Source organism: Lissotriton vulgaris, chromosome 12 (assembly GCF_964263255.1).
Source record: "Lissotriton vulgaris chromosome 12, aLisVul1.2, whole genome shotgun sequence".
In the NCBI taxonomy this organism is placed as follows: Eukaryota; Metazoa; Chordata; class Amphibia; order Caudata; family Salamandridae; genus Lissotriton; species Lissotriton vulgaris.
The window spans coordinates 731,349,230-731,368,051 of record NC_141700.1 but is presented as its reverse complement, the minus strand read 5'-3'; the positions used below and the strand labels follow the sequence as shown (position 1 = coordinate 731,368,051).

The window sequence follows — 18,822 nt, the reverse complement described above, 5'->3', positions numbered from 1 at the left end:
AGGGCCGATTCAGTGCTGTGACCCCTCCTGAAACCAGATTGAGAATTACCAACTCTTAGACCATTATCAATGTGAGCACAGAGCTGGGCTTGGACACATTTTTCGAGAAGTTTCGCTAGGGTGGAGATGTTGGAGATGGGACGAAAGTTATTGAGATCCGATTTGTCGGCATTGAGTTTTTTTTAGAACAGCCGAAACCTGAGCTGCTTTTAGGCAATCGGGGATCAAGCCTTGAGATAAGGAGGCATTTACAATCTTGGTCCAGGTGGGGATGAGAGCACTCCTGATCTCTTTGAAGATGGCTGGTGGCAGCAGTTCACCGAAGTGGTTAGACGGGATGATAGTCTTGAGAATAATTTCAACGTTTTTTTCATTAAAAGAGGAGAAGGAGCCCCATGAAGCATTGTTCTTGGCGTCAGCGACGGTCGGGATACACTTTTCAGGCTGGTCAGGGAGCGAGGCAGCTAATGAAGGGGGCAAAAGGGCCTTCTTGGCGGCGAGGTTGGAGGATATGAGTTGAGATTTCTCCATGAAGAAAGTGGCAAAATCATCACAGGAGGGAGGATTACCATTCCAGTCAGAGAGGAATGGCGTGGAAACAGATTGCTGTTTGACCAGTTCGAAGCGTTTCTTGGGGCGATTTGCTGCTTGATCTAGTTGTACTCTGAAGTAGTCAACCTTGGCTTTCTTTATCTGTTTGTTGTAGAGGCCTCTGACATCTCTCAGAAGTTTTAATTGATCCAAAGAGGGATTGGAACACCAGGATCTTTCAGCTGCTCTAAGATTGCGACGTTCATTATTTAAGTTTTCCTTGTACCACGGCTTGGAAATTTTTGATGAGGAATTTTTAAGCTTGAGTGGAGCAATGTCATCCAAGATCTTGGTGATGCTCAAATTATAGTGGTCCGTGAGAGATTGAACCTCTAAGTCAGCTTGGGAGGCAATAACTGATTTAAATTGAGCAGCTAGTTTGTCATGATTTATTGATCTGAGATCTGTTTTCAAAATCTTTGATTTAAGCGGCTGAGCCGTCTTCAATATCACCTCCCTGTTAATATAGAATAGGATGCTGTGATGGTCAGACCAATCACAAGGAGATATGGATTCTAAGGAGATGGTCTGTTCCTTGGAAATGATGAGATAAAGGATTTCCCCTTTCGTGTGGATAGGTTGATCGCAATGCTGTGACAGACCAAGATCATTTAGAAAAGATTTAAGGCAGGAAACCGCTGGGTCATTGTGTTTGGACCAGTGTAGATTAAAGTCTCCTAGGAGGATTTGGGGTATTGCAGAGTCAACATTGCTGGAGATGATATCCATTAAGTGCTCAATGAAAGGGAGATTATCACCCGGTGGGTGATAGAATGTGTGAAGTTTACAGATTGGTAGGTTCTTATTAGTGATGCTGAGACCAAGATATTCGCAGGAGGAGGGGAGAGAGGACTGCACCTGAGAGATCGAGAGAGTATTCCTGTAAATACAAGCAAGACCACCACCCCATTTCAGATTTCTGTCAAGCCGGAGTATATCGTGAGTGGGAGGTACTAGGAGGTTAAAATAGGAGTTGAAGCGGGATTTAGCCAAGTTTCAGTGAGGAAAATAATATCCAAGTGGCTCTGTTGGATGAGGTCAAAGGTATCAGTGGCGTGTTTACTGGCTGATCTGCAATACAATGACTCTCCTCAACTACCCCCCCCCCCCCCAAATCACCCACCTGTTGGGGGAAGACTGCAGCAGTTCCACCGCCTTTGGCCTAAAATGACATCTGACTAATGGTTGCTGTCCATCGTTTAACATGGATGATGTTTAGACCTCATACCGCAGCCCCAAACATGCCTCCACGCACACAGACCATCAACACCGTCACCTTCTCAAGGAGGAGATCAAAGCTCTGCTGTCCAAAGATGCCATCAAGCCAGTTTCAAAGAACGCCTTGGAAGAGGCATGTATTCCCTAAACTTCTTGATACCCAAAAAGGATGGAACGTTGAGATCAATACTGCATCTTTGCCTTTTCAATCCACACACGTTATCGGAACACTTCTATATGGTAACATTACAGGATGTAATCCATCTGCTTCAAAAAGGCAACATCATGGTGGCACTCAAGTTTTTATTTTTATGTTTTTAATTTATAAACAGTTAGCTTGTTATAGACATGAGCTTTTAAATTAGAAAGATAAAATTACATGGTAGGCATTGCACATACTTCTGGTGCACAGCTAGACACATAGCTGTTTGGGGCCTTGGGTAAGTTGTCCGTTTGCCGAAGATAAGTGGTAAAGGGTTCCCAGATGTCTCAGAGGCAGGCCCCCGCTAGCATCAGGTCCCAGGAGTTGGATAATTGTTTTTGGTAGTATGTAATGCCTGTGACCCAGTCTTGGGGTGCCTGTGTGCATCTCCATTTCATTCCTATTCTTCGATTTGCAGTAAGGAGCATCAAAGCAAGCAATTTACAGGAATCACTGGACATGTCCTTTACAAGGCCCAGTAGCCACAACAGTGGAGACTGGCATACCGGTATGTTTGCGACTCCATATTATGCAGAGGATTTCCACCCAGTAGGCAGCAATTGCAGGACAGTGCCAGGCCAAGGGAATGAAGTCCCCCTGAGGTGAATAGCAGCGTGGGCAGCGGGACTCCGGGCATAGCCCCATCGGGTGTATTGGTATAGGGGTTCAGTATAATTTGTGCAAATATTTGAAATGGATAAGTCGTTGTCTGTAGTTGGGAGAAAGCCTCTCGGGCTGGCCGCAGTAGAAGGCCCACTAGGTATCGGTTAGGAGAAGGGCGAGGTCTTTTTGCTCCGGCTCGTGTGGCCACCGCTGGTGCGGTGCGCTGCATGTGGTTATATAGGGATGTTATCAGTTTCCGGGCGAGGGTGTCGTGAATGTTTCCTAACGCTGCGAGTGTCGTTGGGGGAGCTGGGATGGTGTTGTGAAGAGCCTGGCATGTTGCACGCAATTGGTAATACAAAAGGACACCCAAGGGTGCACCTGTGTTGGCTGCCGAGGTTGGAGGGGCAAGAAATTGGCCGTCAGGATAGAGATCCGCAAAGGTATGAATATTTTGCTTACTGGCAGGGCTGATTGCGCCTTTATCATGTAAAGGAGGTAACAGGGTGTTTTACTGATGGGGCATACAGTTGAGTGGTGCCTGTGCATCTTGCCATCCTGATCCATGCCCACCGCACACATTGCGGAGTGTCGATCTATGAGCCTGGCTGTTTATAAGGAAGAAATAGCGCTGTATATAATGGCCACAGGCAGATCCTGTCTGTCTTGAGCGTGATATGTGGTTGAAAAGGTGTGGGGTGAGTCCAGTAGTGTAAGAAATGTGCCTGGGCACATAGCACATATAGCTGCAGATCTGGTGCACGCATCCCTCCCTGTGATTGTGGCAGCGTTAGAAGTTTGTATGCAATGCAGGGCTGTTGGCCTGCCCAGACTAGCGTGATGAAGTTGGAGCAAAGACATTTAAAAAAAGGCCTTTGTAATTGGGATATGAATATAAACAAATAAAGAAATGTGTTTGCACGACCATCTTTGAAATGGCAATGCATCCTGCCATGGACAATGGAAGCTCAGACCACAGAGCAACATGGTCCTCTAACCAGGCTATGGCTCTGCTAAAGTTAGCTTGCTATAGTGCCTCAACATTCCTGCTGACCTGGGTGCCCAGGTATTTAACGGGCCCAGTGGCCCATTGGAGCGGGTAGTCTATTTGGAACGGAACTGTGGCATCCGTTAAGGGAAGAAGCATAGATTTGGCCCAATTACCTTAACACCAGACAAGCCTCTGAATCATATGACTTCACAGATTAATGGGGAGAGATTAGTCTCAGGGTGAATAGCATAAAGGGTAATGTCAGCTTAAAGGGATATGACCAGGCCGTGAGATGTAAAGCCTATGTCCCAGTTTGCGGGGTGCTGACGGCTTTTGGCCACTAGGGGTTGCATTGCGATGGCAAAAAGTAAGGGGGAGAGTGGGCACCTTTGCTGCGTGCCCATGGTCACTGGGAAAGGGTGTGATATTTGTCCATTCAGGCGTACTAGACTGGCGAGCAGGGTATAGAGCTGGCGTATCTGCGCAAAGAATTTGGCACCGAGACCTAGACGAGATTTCAACGGGAAGAGGTATTGCCACTCCAGCGTATCCAATGCTTTTGTGGCATTGAGCAGTGCAGCCATTGCAGAATTACGGGGATGAAGATGATTTATTACTGCAAATATGGTTCCTACGTTATGGGCCGTGGAGCAGTCCAGTATATATCCGGGTTGATAGGGTCTGATCCTTACAGGAAGCAAAAGTTGCAGCCTGTTAGCCAGTACCTTATCAAATATTTTGTTGTCTATGTTGATGAGAGACAGTGGGCGATATGAGTCGCATTGGTTAGCTGGTTTGTCCGGCTTGAGGAGTGTGAAAATGACTGCCTCCCGCATCGATTGGGGGGGGGGGGGGGGGAGCCAGCCCACCTTAAGGGTGTCCTGGTAAATGTTCAGGAGTAAGAATTGAAGAGTATTCTAGGTGGGAGCTCTATCTGGGTGGAGGCTGCCGATTGCCTGCTATATATCCTCTGCAGTGATCGGGGAAGTCTGAACTCCCTCTGTGCATCTGATAGCCATACCAATTCGATGGCATCAAAGTAGGCCTTGTGGTCAGAGGGAACTGCCATTTGCAAAGTGGAGTAGAGGTGGGCAAAAAAGTCAACCATGATTTGTAGGAGCTCTGGGGTGGAGCAGGTTTGAATCTCTGGGTCGATACGTTCGGAGATGTAGGATGAAGCATGTAGACTCCGGAGCAGCCTGGCCAAAGTTCTAACCGGATGATCACCCTCACCGTATCTACGGACTTGTCTCTTTCCCCAGGAAAAGTGTTTCTCTCAGCGCCTCGTCCTGATAGCATAAAATCCCAGAGTGCTTGGATCACTTCGAGCATCAGAGGAAAACGTCCTCTGCCTCAGTGTGTCAAAAATGGAAATGTGTGGGTTAAACAGCACCTCCGCTGCCCTTCACCACGTTCTTTGGTGGTAGCCTCAGTGGTCCTAAGTGTGATATGTGATTCCAAGCTTTCCTTCACCTACAAGAACACACATGGTCAACTACACATGCTCCTGCAGGGTCAACCCTTCCTCCAAGCTACACTCACCCTGGAGCTGAACAGACCCTTAACTGTGCAACGATACAACATAAGGTCAGGCACGTCTGGCCAAAAACGCATTCAGAAACTAATGCATGCAAGAAGGGCCCTAAATTGCCACACTGTTTACCAGTGGACCACAACATTCAAGAACAAATGCACCATCACTAAATGCTTTAATCCTTGCTGTAGTCAGGCGGGGTATCTCTAATTAAAGAGAGGGACCCCAAAAGCCAAAGGGGTAGGGTTCCAAAAGACAATATGTCACAATATAATGTCCCCTTTGGACAGATTATAAGCAGGCAAAAAGACTTGCATCTATAACACACACTAGTCAGTTCATACTTTCAATTTGAGCAACAATAAAGATGATGTAAAAATTGTCAGAAATTATAAAAAAAAGTACACAATTTATTATACAATTAAAAAGAATCACAATAAAAGGGATAAACAATATATCCTAATATAATACATGCAGGTAATAATTACAAAGTGGGAAAAAAACAACACATTGGTTAAAAATAGAACGGGATACTGTAGTCCGACTGATGTAAATCACACTCCAATTTTGTATGAATATCTTTGAATTGGATTTGATTTAGTGTATCCCAATACACAAGGGCATCGACTCGTTTCGGTTTTGGCAACTTGGTTTATAAGCCAACACCTTCATCAGGATAACATTTTATACATTCCCATAATATAAGGAAAATCTCATTATTATGATATTCCCATGCCTTTCTAGGTCCCTCCGATACTTGATCTCGAGTTAGATGATCAATTGACGCACCTCCCACTGCAGCCGCCTGTTGGGACTTTAATATGATTTCCGTCTCTCAGTACTTTGCCGGGGATACAATTGTAGACACTTTTCTGGACTTCGAGTTACAGAACCCCATACTGACGAAGGCATGCCATTCTTGAGCAGACTGCGGGCTGTCTTGCATCCCGGGTGAAAGCTTTATCGGAAAAGAAAAGCTATCTCTTGCAACGTTACCCCACGTGCAATTACGACTAAATTGAGACCTCGGAAAAAGGCCTGGTACTATCATAATAATGAGATTTTCCTTATATTGTGGGAATGTATAACATTTTATCCTGGTGAAGGTGTTGGCTTGTAAACCAAGTTGCCAAAACCGAAACGCGTCGATGACCTTGTGTATTGGGATACACTAAATCATTGACTATACAACGTCTCCAATTCAAAGATATTCATACAAAATTGGAGTGTGAGTTACGTAAGTCGGACTACAGTATCCGTTCTATTTTTAACCAATGTGTTGTTTTGTTCCCACTTTGTGATTATTACCTGCATGTATTATATTTGGATATATTGTTTATCCCTTTTATTGTGATTCTTTTTAATGGTATAATAAATTGTGTACTTTTTTATAATTTCTGACTATTTTTACATCATCTTTATTGTTGCTCAAATTGAAAGTATGAACTGACTAGTGTGTGTTATAGATGCAAGTCTTTTTGCCTGCTTATAATCTGTCCAAAGGGGACATTATATTGTGACATATAGTCAGGCAGACACAGAAAGTGGGTGTAGAGCCCGGAATTGTACGGCACAAAATTATGTACTTTTCACCAAATGACTTTGATATTTCTCATCCACCAGAGTAAACGGGGAGACATAACTGCAACCAGATTGTTTGCCATCAGCCTGAACCTTCCGGGCGTAATATTTGTGTACTACAAAGCCATGCACATTTAGGGTAAAACCTCATAAAAATGGGTGTTCGAAAATCTAAAAAACAAGACAAATCGTTCAAACACTGTAAGTTTGTACAAACGATATGTGTTCCTGTTTGACTCTTTTGCCTGTTGGAGATGATCCCTTATTCTGCTGACGACTGCTTGCACTTCACCTCAAATTATTCCAATACGTTCTTAGGAGATATTCATGTCGCAAAATGAGTCCTAAACACATAATGAATGGCCACACATCAGGCAGAAGAATGTAATTGAGCAGATTATTATCTGACTTGTGTTGCTTGTTGTTACGGTACAATATTGCGCTACTAGTAGTGAATGAAGGTCATGGTTTTGCATGAGGAATCTTCTGTAAAGCACCTTTCTAAGTGGTACCCCATAACAATTGTGGGAGTAAGGGCAAACTGAAATTCTTGTCTCCAAAAACAAACCACAAAGAAACAGGTGGGTGATTGGGATTAAAAAGAAGGGCGTTGAGCAACCACACATTATCATTATGCGCTTATCCCCTCAAACTACCCCTCTGTTTAACAACATGTACAATATAGAGAAGCATTGCTGCCACTTTGCTGTTTACACTGATCTGCCTGTACATCGTGGCTTTAAAACCAGTTTACACATTAAATGAAAACTCAACTTGGCCACTTAAATATATTTTAGTGCACAGATGCTCTCCTCCTTCCACTCACTGAAAGAAGCCGAAATGAAAGGAGACTTGGGATGGAAGGTGCACTAATACTTCTCTGATGATGCTCTTTTCTTGCTCCCACAGTGGCGGTGTCCTTCCACAAATGCCCTGCAGGGTACCTCATCCACTACGACCATATCATTTCCGGTGTCACCAGCCTCCTGCGCCTCATTAAAAGAATCTTGTGCTGCGTAAACCAAGAAGAGCCTATCAATTGGAAGAACGTCTGCTCTTTGATCATCAGCCTCCTCCTGCTGGCGTTTTTCATTGCAGGTCAGCATTAATCACTGGGTGGGCACAGGTTTTAGCTTCATAGAGGTTCACCTGTTGAGTATCATCACAGCTCCACATTTGAACATTGCCACTACTGACCAGTACCTCAACAAAAATACTTCTACCATACTATTACCTCATTTGCTTCTACACAGTATTAAAAAAATATATGTTCACGGCATAGGAGTTGTAGATCATATGCTTTAGCATAGATCGCCATCTAGTGTTGGGTCCGGATGTTTGCAAGTCTTTGCAGTCACAAGGTAGGAGACTCCTCCTTTTGGTGATAGTGCGCGTGGGCATCTACTCCATCCCCAGATATTTGTTTCCGCCATCGGGTTCGGATGTGTATTGAGGGGCTCCGGTTTGGTATCGTTCTCGAACCCCTTCGACGTGCAGTTCTCTACCCTTGATGGTCTTTTCATTCACTCACAGTGTCCCATTCGACTGGTACTCTTTAAACTGCGAAAACCTTTGATATGGAACTTCAGGGCAGGCATTCGGGCCTACCCATTCCGACCACACCAGCAGTTGACGGAACAGACTCTATTTAAGCTATGTCCCAGGTGTCCTGCTATATTTCCACGCACCGACTTGCACGAGGTGTGAAACCTCTGCTTATCCCCGGAACATGACAAAAAGGACTGAATCGTGCCGATCGTTCCGCTCGAAGAAAACCATTCGTGATCGTTGCTCTCTACTCCGCAACGTGGTAGCAGCTACCTGCCGGACATCTTCGGTGAAGCTTCAGATTCCCATCGTCCTGCTGCAGAAGCTGAGGACGAAGAACTGGTGTCCGTGTCTGAAGTCAATTCCGACATGGAAGAATAACTGAACATCACTCCGGCTCTACGTACCGGGAGTACAGATCCCCATGTGCCCACTCAACCAAAACATAAGGCTGCGGTATCACCTTTACCCTCTGGCTCAGGTCGGCACCGAGAAAAGGTTTCAGATTCCACGCCGTCCAGCCCAGCTATGAAACACAAAGACGAGCCCTCTGACTCTAGCAAGCCCCATTCGGGTTCCGAACCAACACCCTCTGCACAAAAACATAAGACAAAGCATATGCCAGTCTCCTCACCACCTTCACCGAAGACACCTTTGACCCCTTTGACAGCGAAGGCTTCAGAGCCGAAATCCTCCAAATCTAAAGCTTCGGAGCCTAAATCCTCCAAACCTAAAACTTCTGAGCTGAAATAGTCTAAGCCAAAGTCCTCAACATCTGAAGGCTCGGAGCCAAGGTCCTTCGCGCCAAAAAGTTCGGAACCAAGAACTTCCATTCCGAAAGCTTCAGAGCCCAAACGCAAAGCACCCGGATTCAAAATATTAGATGTCCAAAAACTCTCAGCCCAAATCTTTGACACTGAAATAAACTCCTAAAGAAAAAGATACCCCATCCAAAGAACCTCGGTCTGACTGCCCACCTTTTGGATCCAAAACAAAAGACTAAGTATCGACCCTCAAACTGGGCACCTCCTGGCCACTCTTCCTAAAAAACGGAAGCTGGATCTCTGAGGATTGCTCTATACCTCTGAAGAAAAAGGACATGGGTACTAACCCTGCTCCCCCTTACATACCTCCCTCTCCTCCTCCTAACCCAAATGTTATCCCTTAGATGACATCTGCAAGGCTGCAACATGGTGTATATCTCACACATTCACAAAGCGCTATTGTGTAGATGTGTTAGCAAAACAAAAAAGCTAGCGTGGGCCAGGCAGTTTTTAGGAACATTATTCAAACCACTGCAACAGATACAAGTTAAGTATATGCTAAAGCATATGATTTACAGCTCATATGTCGAACGGAAAATGCAACTTACCCAGTATGCATCTGTTCTTGGCATATAGAGCTGTAGAGTCATATGCTCCCACCTGCCTCCCTGGGTACCTTTTTTCTGTTGCAGTATTACCTTACTTAGATACACTGTACATGGACATCCTTTTATTACTTTTACTAACTCCATTATCACCCTTGCAGCAAAACAATCTGGGGATGGAGTTGATGCTCATGTCATCACCAAAAGGAGGAGTCACCTACCTCCTGACTGCAAAGACTTCTTAGAATTAAAACCAAGTGCAAACATGCGGACCCAACACTAGATGGTGATCTATGCTAAAGCATATGGCTCTACAGCTCTATATGACCAGAACAGATGCATACTGGGTACGTAGCATTTTCCTTAACATGCATTTATTTTAATTAAATGCAATTGCATATAAATGTAAATTATATAAAGGATCCAGTCACAGTATTCAAGAACCGGACGCGAGAACCCAAGGTCTGCAGTATTTCAATTTATTGCAGTGTCTCCAAATACGCCATTCGGTTGGTATCAGCCTTGTTCACATTAAGGGAACTGTTGTTGTGTTGGAGTCTAAGATTATGCATTAAAGACCAGGTAGGCATATGATTGAGGAAAAATAGAGCTGAGTGGTAATGGAAGACAATTAATAATTTCAAGGTAATGGTAGAAGATGTAATATTCTTCGATCCCTCGATTGGGTATCAATGTGAGCTCAGCAGCTCTTAGTGTGGGTGTGGAGTGGCAAGGGGGTGTCTTCTTGATCTTTGTAAAAACTGAGCCCACACCGAGCTTGAGTATTAAATTCTACCTCGACGAGGTGATTAAATGAGTAGGAATGTAAGTGTTTGAAGAAAAGCACCTGATTAAATAATATTTGCTCCACATAACTTGTTCAGAAAACTACATTTACACAGACGGTTAATGCAGCAATGCAATTTTGCTAGGCTTTTTTTGAGAGTCACTACACCCACACTTGCATAAGAGGTGTTTGTGCACAGGTTCTGGGCTGATGAATCCAGAGAATGCTTCCACCACCCGGTTAAGAATAGTTGGATAGGAGACGTAGAGACTTTACTACTAACTAGGCAATGAACCAATACAAAAGGGGCCCCCTGAAAAGGATATAGGGCAGACAACAGGGGAGAATTGCACTACTACATTAGAATAGGTCCACCCTACCTATATAGGAAAATGGCCCATAAAGAGTCCACAGATTTAAATACGCAACATTGAGCTCACCAACAAGCGACGAGCAAGCCACAGGATAGATTCAACTTCAAGTAATAAAAGTACAAAATCTTTATTTTCTTTTTTATCCAAAGTGATTGATTTATTTATTTATTTATTTATAAAATTTCTAAAGCGCACAAATACCTTCCGGTGTCTCGGCGCTAGAGTTCGTTAAGATTGCAGAGAGCTCCCACATAGCTTACAGGTTGAAAAGCCATGTTTTGATGTGCTTCCGAAATATGAGTAGGGAGGAGCTTGATCTGATATTAAGAGGGAGCTCATTCCACAATTTAGAAGCAGCAATTGTGAAGCGCTTATCGCCCCATGTTGCTTTCTTAGTGCGTGGAATATGGAGTAGCTGGGATGCCTCAGAGCGTAGAGAGCGCTTAGGTTTGTATGGAGTAATGGATTATTTTAAAAAATCCGGTCCGGTGTTGTTCAGTGTTTTATAAATGATGCACAAGGCCTTGAACTTTGTACGGCTTCTCACTGGTAGCCAATGAAGTTGGCGAATGATGGGCGATATGGATGAGAATTTAGGTGTGCCAGTTAAAATTCTCGCTGCAGCATTTTGCACTAATTGTAGTTTGTTCATGACTTGTTTCTGTGCATTCAGCCATAATGCGTTACAGTAGTCAATCTTTGAAAGGACTAGTGTAGACATTAGGGTTTTACCTGAGTCAGGAGGAAGAAAAGGAAGAAGCTTTTTTACCATTCTCAGAGTGTAAAAGGACGCCGAGACCACTGCATTAGCATGGCTGTGGAAGGTAAGCTTATTGTCGAGTAGAACTCCGAGGTTCCTGACTTTTTTCACAGGGTGAGGAGGATCTCCCAGCTCTGCTGGCCACCAAACTGGTGACCAAGACGGGGTCAGATCACCAAAGAGCATGACCTCCGTCTTGTCAGAGTTTAATTTTAGGCAGTTCTGGTCCATCCAGGTGCAAATTGCTCTCATTCCTTCCTGAAAGTTAGCGGCCACTGCAGCTCCGTTCCTATGAATAGCCAGGACCAATTGAGTGTCATCGGCGTATGATGTTATTCCTATGCCGAATGACTTGATCACCCTCGCTAAGTCCGATACATAGATATTAAAAAGCGTCGGACTTAGCGAGGAGCCTTGAGGAACTCCACAAGGTAAAGTGAAATTGGGCGAATAGTAGCTGCCCATTTTCACAGACTGTACTCTGTCTGATAGAAACGATGCCAGAAGAGTCTTTGCTTTGCCCTGGATACCCATGGCATCGACACGGTCGATCAAGATGTTATGATCGACCGTGTCGAATGCAGCCGATAGATCTAAGAGTATCAGGATTGCTGTACCGCCTTGATCTAGAATTATTCTAACTTCTTCGGTTGCCTTTATTAAGGCGGTCTCAGTGCTATGACCCTTTCTAAACCCAAATTGGGTCTCGTCTAATAGGTTGTTATTATCAATAAAGCTAGAGAGTTGTAAATTAATTGCTTTCTCAAATACCTTAGAGGGATAAGGAAGTGAGGCAATGGGTCGATAGCTTTTTAGCTCTGCTGGGTTTAATGTTGATTTTTTTAAAAGGGGCTTCACGATGACTTTCTTCCAGATTTTAGGGTAATCTCCTGTCTGGAACATCGTGTTGCAGATGTGGGTAAGCACCGGGGCTACCTGATCAGATACTAATTTAAGTATACTCGGGGGACATGGGTCCAAAGGGGATCCTGATTTGACTACATTCATGATTTCTTCTATAGATGCTTGAGGAAGCGAGGAGAATGTATCCAGAATTGGTCTGGTAGATGACTGAGGAGCAGTTGGGCCAACTATAGCATCAGAAATTTGTTGTGTGAAATTATTAAAAATATCTGTAACTTTACCTTTGAAAAAATCTGCGATTTCATTACAGAAGGTTTGAGAAGGTTCTGTAGAATCAGGTACTGTCGGGTTGGATAGCTTTTTTACCACCTGGAATAACTGTTTGCTAGAGTTTTGAGCTGATTCTATTTGAGTGGTGTAGAAATTACATTTTTCCTTTGTAATAAGTTTCTTATAGTTGTGCAGGGCTGTCTTGTATCTATCTTTATCGTTGTTATCATAATTCCTGCGCCAACGTCTCTCTAGATTGCGACAATGTTGTCTTTCAAGCCTTAATGATTCAGAGAACCATGGAGCAGAGGGTTTGTTACGGTTAGGTTGTAATTTTTTGAGAGGTGCCACATGATCTAGTGCCTTGTTCAGCCAGTGTACATAGTTGTTGGATGCCTCATCTGGATCATTTGAATCTTTAAAATTAGTAGTATTTAATGCATTATTAAAAGCATGGTGATCGATATTTTTCCAGTCACGACATTTGATCTGTGAGCGTGCAGAGGGCGTGTCGTGTTTGTGTTTCCTAATTATTATAGAAAATAGGACTGCCGAATGATCAGTCCATATAAGTGGGATCACTTTAGGTTGATTCATGTATGAATTATTTGTAAATAGTCCGTCCAAGGTATGACCAGCTTGGTGAGTGGGTGAGGAGACCCGTTGTTCTAGGCCTACAGCTTGAAAATCAGCGATAATCTTGATGGTATCTTTATCTGAATGATTTTCTAAATGAAAGTTGAAATCACCCAGTATTGTATATTCTTTGTGGGCAGCTATTGGTTCTAATAGAGGATTAAGCGCTTCCAAGAAGGATGTGCGTGGGGTGGGAGGTCGGTATAGTAATGTGCCTTTAAAAGTTTGAGTGGGGGAGAGAGTAAAGGTGAAACATAAAGCTTCCATGGAATCATGGATCATTGGCTCAGTTTTTAGAGCTATGTTAGCACGATGTATGATAGCTAACCCACCCCCTCGTTTCCCCGATGACCTATCTAGTCGGGTGACATAATAGCCATCAGGAGTAGCGATTTTGAAATCCGGGCCAGAAGCAGAGTCAGCCCAGGTCTCAGTTATAAACAGGATGTCAAGATTTTGAGTGGCTATAAGTTCAGCGACCTCATCTCTATGTTTAACAAGGGAACGGGCATTTATAAGAGAGCAATGTATAGATTTATCTGGGGTTAGTGGCAACCTAGGGGCAGCTAAATTAGAGTGAGGAGGAGTGGATTTAAAGGAGCAATTTGGGCAGGGATTAACAGGCAAATTGGCTAAAGAGTCTGCACAAAAATGGAAACATTTTTTATCAGTTAAAATATTGCCAATACTAAGAAGTTGAGATCGAGTGTAGGTTATTACCTTAGGAAGATTATAATTGTTGCATGCGGCAGGAGGTGTGGCGCCTAGCGCGGAACCAGCGCGGACTGGCGCAGACTGGCACCCCTTTGGCACGGCTTCGGCGCGGTGTCGGCGCTCCCGCTGCGCTCGACCGCTGCGCTTTAAAGTGACCATTTTATACTTTAAGCCACGCCCCCAGCTGGAACGCTAACTCCGTTCTGCTCTGGGAGGCGGCTCTGAGGTACTGAAGCTCGCCCTGCCCTCCACACAAACGGCACGAAGCCGCGATGGAACGGGGCCGGGGGTCCACAAGCAATAGCTTTACACTGTAAAATTGTGCATATGTTATGAGCGTCTTAGCCTAACAATTATGAAACAAGAAAATGCTCGTTTTTAAAAACATAGTAAAATGTTATTAAAAGGTATCCCAATAGTGCGTTTTCAACGTGCAGAGGAGGAGCCCCTCGCAATCTGCACGAGCTCTAGTAAAACAAACTACCAAGGAGCTGCCACCACCCTGTAAGTCACCAGAGCTCTTGATCGCGCTAAAGTTATACTTTAAGCCACGCCCCCAGCTGGAACGCTAACTCCGTTCTGCTCTGGGAGGCGGCTCTGAGGTACTGAAGCTCGCCCTGCCCTCCACACAAACGGCACGAACCCGCGATGGAACGGGGCCGGGGGTCCACAAGCAATAGCTTTACACGGTAAAATTGTGCATATGTTATGAGCGTCTTAGCCTAACAATTATGAAACAAGAAAATGCTCGTTTTTAAAAACATAGTAAAATGTTATTAAAAGGTATCCCAATAGTGCGTTTTCAACGTGCAGAGGAGGAGCCCCTCGCAATCTGCACGAGCTCTAGTAAAACAAACTACCAAGGAGCTGCCACCACCCTGTAAGTCACCAGAGCTCTTGATCGCGCTAAAGTTATACTTTAAGCCACGCCCCCAGCTGGAACGCTAACTCCGTTCTGCTCTGGGAGGCGGCTCTGAGGTACTGAAGCTCGCCCTGCCCTCCACACAAACGGCACGAAGCCGCGATGGAACGGGGCCGGGGGTCCACAAGCAATAGCTTTACACGGTAAAATTGTGCATATGTTATGAGCGTCTTAGCCTAACAATTATGAAACAAGAAAATGCTCGTTTTTAAAAACATAGTAAAATGTTATTAAAAGGTATCCCAATAGTGCGTTTTCAACGTGCAGAGGAGGAGCCCCTCGCAATCTGCACGAGCTCTAGTAAAACAAACTACCAAGGAGCTGCCACCACCCTGTAAGTCACCAGAGCTCTTGATCGCGCTAAAGTTATACTTTAAGCCACGCCCCCAGCTGGAACGCTAACTCCGTTCTGCTCTGGGAGGCGGCTCTGAGGTACTGAAGCTCGCCCTGCCCTCCACACAAACGGCACGAAGCCGCGATGGAACGGGGCCGGGGGTCCACAAGCAATAGCTTTACACGGTAAAATTGTGCATATGTTATGAGCGTCTTAGCCTAACAATTATGAAACAAGAAAATGCTCGTTTTTAAAAACATAGTAAAATGTTATTAAAAGGTATCCCAATAGTGCGTTTTCAACGTGCAGAGGAGGAGCCCCTCACAATCTGCACGAGCTCTAGTAAAACAAACTACCAAGGAGCTGCCACCACCCTGATAAGGTGATCCATAGGTTCATCAGTTCATTAAGGTGATACATAAATCAAATACATTTTATATAAAAAAACCCACATCAACCGCTCATCATACAAACTCATATTCTCATCCAATCACTCACAAGCATCCACTTCAGCATAAAACACTATATACAAATTCCTCAACGTAATCCCCAGAGTGACACATAAATAGGATCCTGCGGAGTTTTGTCAGCAAAATGCCAGAGAGTCCAGATCGATGTGGAAGGACCCTAAAAAGTAACGCCAACGCGCGTTTCGGTGCTAGGCCCGATCTACGGCCGCACCTTCATCGGGGCTCTCACGCCGAGGGAGTGGGGAAAACGCAGCACAATTGAAACACACCCGTGGCCAATCTGTTGTAGACAAAAAAACGTTTTTTAGAGTCAAGAGCTTCACAGAATTTTCAATAGATTTCTAATTTCAATTGATACATAGGAGGTACACAATCCAAGCATAGTTATTTTCATAGAGTTCAAAAATCAAACACATTTTGTACAGATATCATCAAGGTAGATAGACATATATGGTTCGCTATTAAGTTCTTTATCAATGACATTTCCTCTTCAATCACCGCCCCACAAGTAGTGAGCTCAACTGTTGCTGGATAATAATTTAATGGTATTCTCGAGGTAAAAGCGCAAAAAAGCACACACTGGAATCCCTAGATCAACAAAATACAATACATTTCACTCACAAGAGCCCGTTTAGACCCCATTCTCTCCATTCATGTTCAAATGTTCATGTAGAAGTGGCAGTCCCCATAGGAGAACATTTCTACCTTCACTGCGAGATGATATATTTCATTTATTTTTTAAAAAATTCAACCGGTGATTGAAGAGATGTCCTTGATAAAGAACTTAAAAGCGAACCATATATGTCTATCTACCTTGATGATATATGTACAAAATGTGTTTGATTTTTTAACTCTATGAAAATAACTATGCTTGGATTGTGTACCTCCTATGTTTCAATTGAAATTAGAAATCTATTGAAAATTCTGTGAAGCTCTTGACTCTAAAAAACGTTTTTTTGTCTACAACAGATTGGCTACGGGTGTGTTTCAATTGTGCTGTGTTTTACTCACTCCCTCGGTGTGAGTGCCCTGATGAAGGTGCGGCCGTAGATCGGGCCTAGCACAGAAACGCGCGTTGGCGTTACTTTTTGGGGTCCCGCCACATCGATCTGGACTCTCTGGCATTTTGCTGAGAAAACTCCGCAGGATCCTATTTATGTGTCACTCTGGGGATTACGTTGAGGAATGTGTATATAGTGTCTAATGCTGAAGTGGATGCTTGTGTGTGATTGGATGAGAATATGAGTTTGTATGATGAGAGGTTGATGTGGGGTTTTTATATAAAATGTATTTATTGATTTATGTATCACCTTAATGAACTTATGTATCACTTTATCAATCACTTTGGATAAAAAAGGAAATAAGGATTTTGTACTTTTATTACTTGAAGTTGAATCTATCCTGTGGCTTGCTCGTCACTTGTTGGTGAGCTCAATGTTGCGTATTTAAATCCGTGGACTCTTTATGGGCCATCAATAGAAGAAGCAACACAAAGTTGGGTACAACTAATGACAGTAAGAAGAAAGTACAAGAGTCACCCAGTACACAGAAATAAGAAATGGCAGAGCCAAGGAGCGAAAGGCAGAGCGCCCAATATCGCAGACCTCTCTCATTCAACCTCTCAGAGCCAGAAGTGGAGATACGATGGGAGCGATGGGTCAAGAGATTTGAGAGATACATGGAGGCCACTGATGTAATAGAGGCCAAGCAATTAGGTCTGTTCCTCAACCTAGTGGGCGTTGAAGTAGCTGACCTACTAGTGACCCTACCAGAAAATGAGATATCAACATGCAAAGACCTAATAAAGTGTTTGACAAACAAATTTCATCCGCAAAGAAACATTGATTTAGAGCGCTACACTTTCACCATAGCATTCCAACACGCTAGATGACTTTGCGACGCGACTAAGGAAGCTAGTAACTCACTACTCTGAATCAGCCTAGAAAAGTTAAATGCAGTAACTTAGCTGACTGTCTTCCCTTTGCGGAAATAAAGTCTAGCGTGGGTTTGAGCTTCCCAAAGAATGTGGTGATGCATAAATATTTCATAAGATTTAAAAAGATTTACTCAAGCCATCTCTAAAAACACTGGGCAACACATTTTACATAGAATCCTTTCTCTAATAGTAAGCCAGTGAAAAGATCACCTGAGTTGAAAGATAAGGAGGCATTGGCCTAGTTTATCCTTGAACCACACGGCCACATTCTCAGCTGATTTTAGTCTGTTAAGCAGTGTGGCCTAAAGTCCAGTATACTGAATATTCCAGTATTCTAGTTGTAAAGTGATAAAGGCATAAAACTTTATATAAATAAATAAACTACATTGAATGCACAATGAGAAAGGGAAAGAAAATGCAGTTGTATATCAGAATATTTTATACAGAAATATCATCTGACATAAATCTATTTCAGAAAAAGAAATGACTGCATGCAATGTGTCAAATTTCTAGATTTGATGAACTGTATTAAAACCACGTTTGCATATTTCTGATCAAAAATGGCAGACGAGCGATTCTAAATTGTGCTGAAAACCTAAAGGAAAGTAGTTTTTTTTGTATCTGTCTCGAAACGGTTCAGTAAAGAACAATTTCCATCTTCCTCTCCTTCTGCACAAGTAATTGCTAAAGATATTATCATGATCCACAGCGAGATAAAAGCAAAATAGAGGTTTATTCTATTTCCATGCTTAGCCTACTCTCCCTGGTGTGAGTTAGTAATGTAGACTGAACTTGCCTCCTGCCCAGTGTGACACAAGTTTCAACATTGGTGAATGCCTGAGGGAGATCAATAGCTACAAAAGAGACTGAGGTCAGCCCGGAATACCAAGACCTTTGTCACAGGCTAGACCATATTGAAGTACATTTCTTGTTAGGTGCGCCTCGTCGTGTTCCATATCGCGAGCCACAGCAAAGCAGGGCAGGTTTGTACTAGATCGCATATATCTCAGTCCCAACTCTCTGTGGCACGTGAAGTGGGGTGAGGAAAGGGGAACAGATAAATGCTTGCGACAAAAGCATTTTTCTTCTGTCTGGGTAGCGGATACCTCCCTAATGAC

General features: G+C 43.7%; 1 protein-coding gene across 2 annotated transcripts in view; it reads left to right on the top strand.

Moving 5' to 3' along the window:
• LOC147678415 (uncharacterized) overlaps window positions 1-18,822 on the top strand; it is a 75,506-nt gene that overhangs the window by 44,263 nt on the left and 12,421 nt on the right. For both annotated transcript variants that reach the window (XM_086946005.1, XM_086946006.1), the window contains one exon: window positions 7,630-7,818. In XM_086946005.1, coding sequence (XP_086802131.1) covers window positions 7,630-7,818 — 189 coding nt within the window. The remainder of the gene's footprint in view (window positions 1-7,629; window positions 7,819-18,822) is intronic.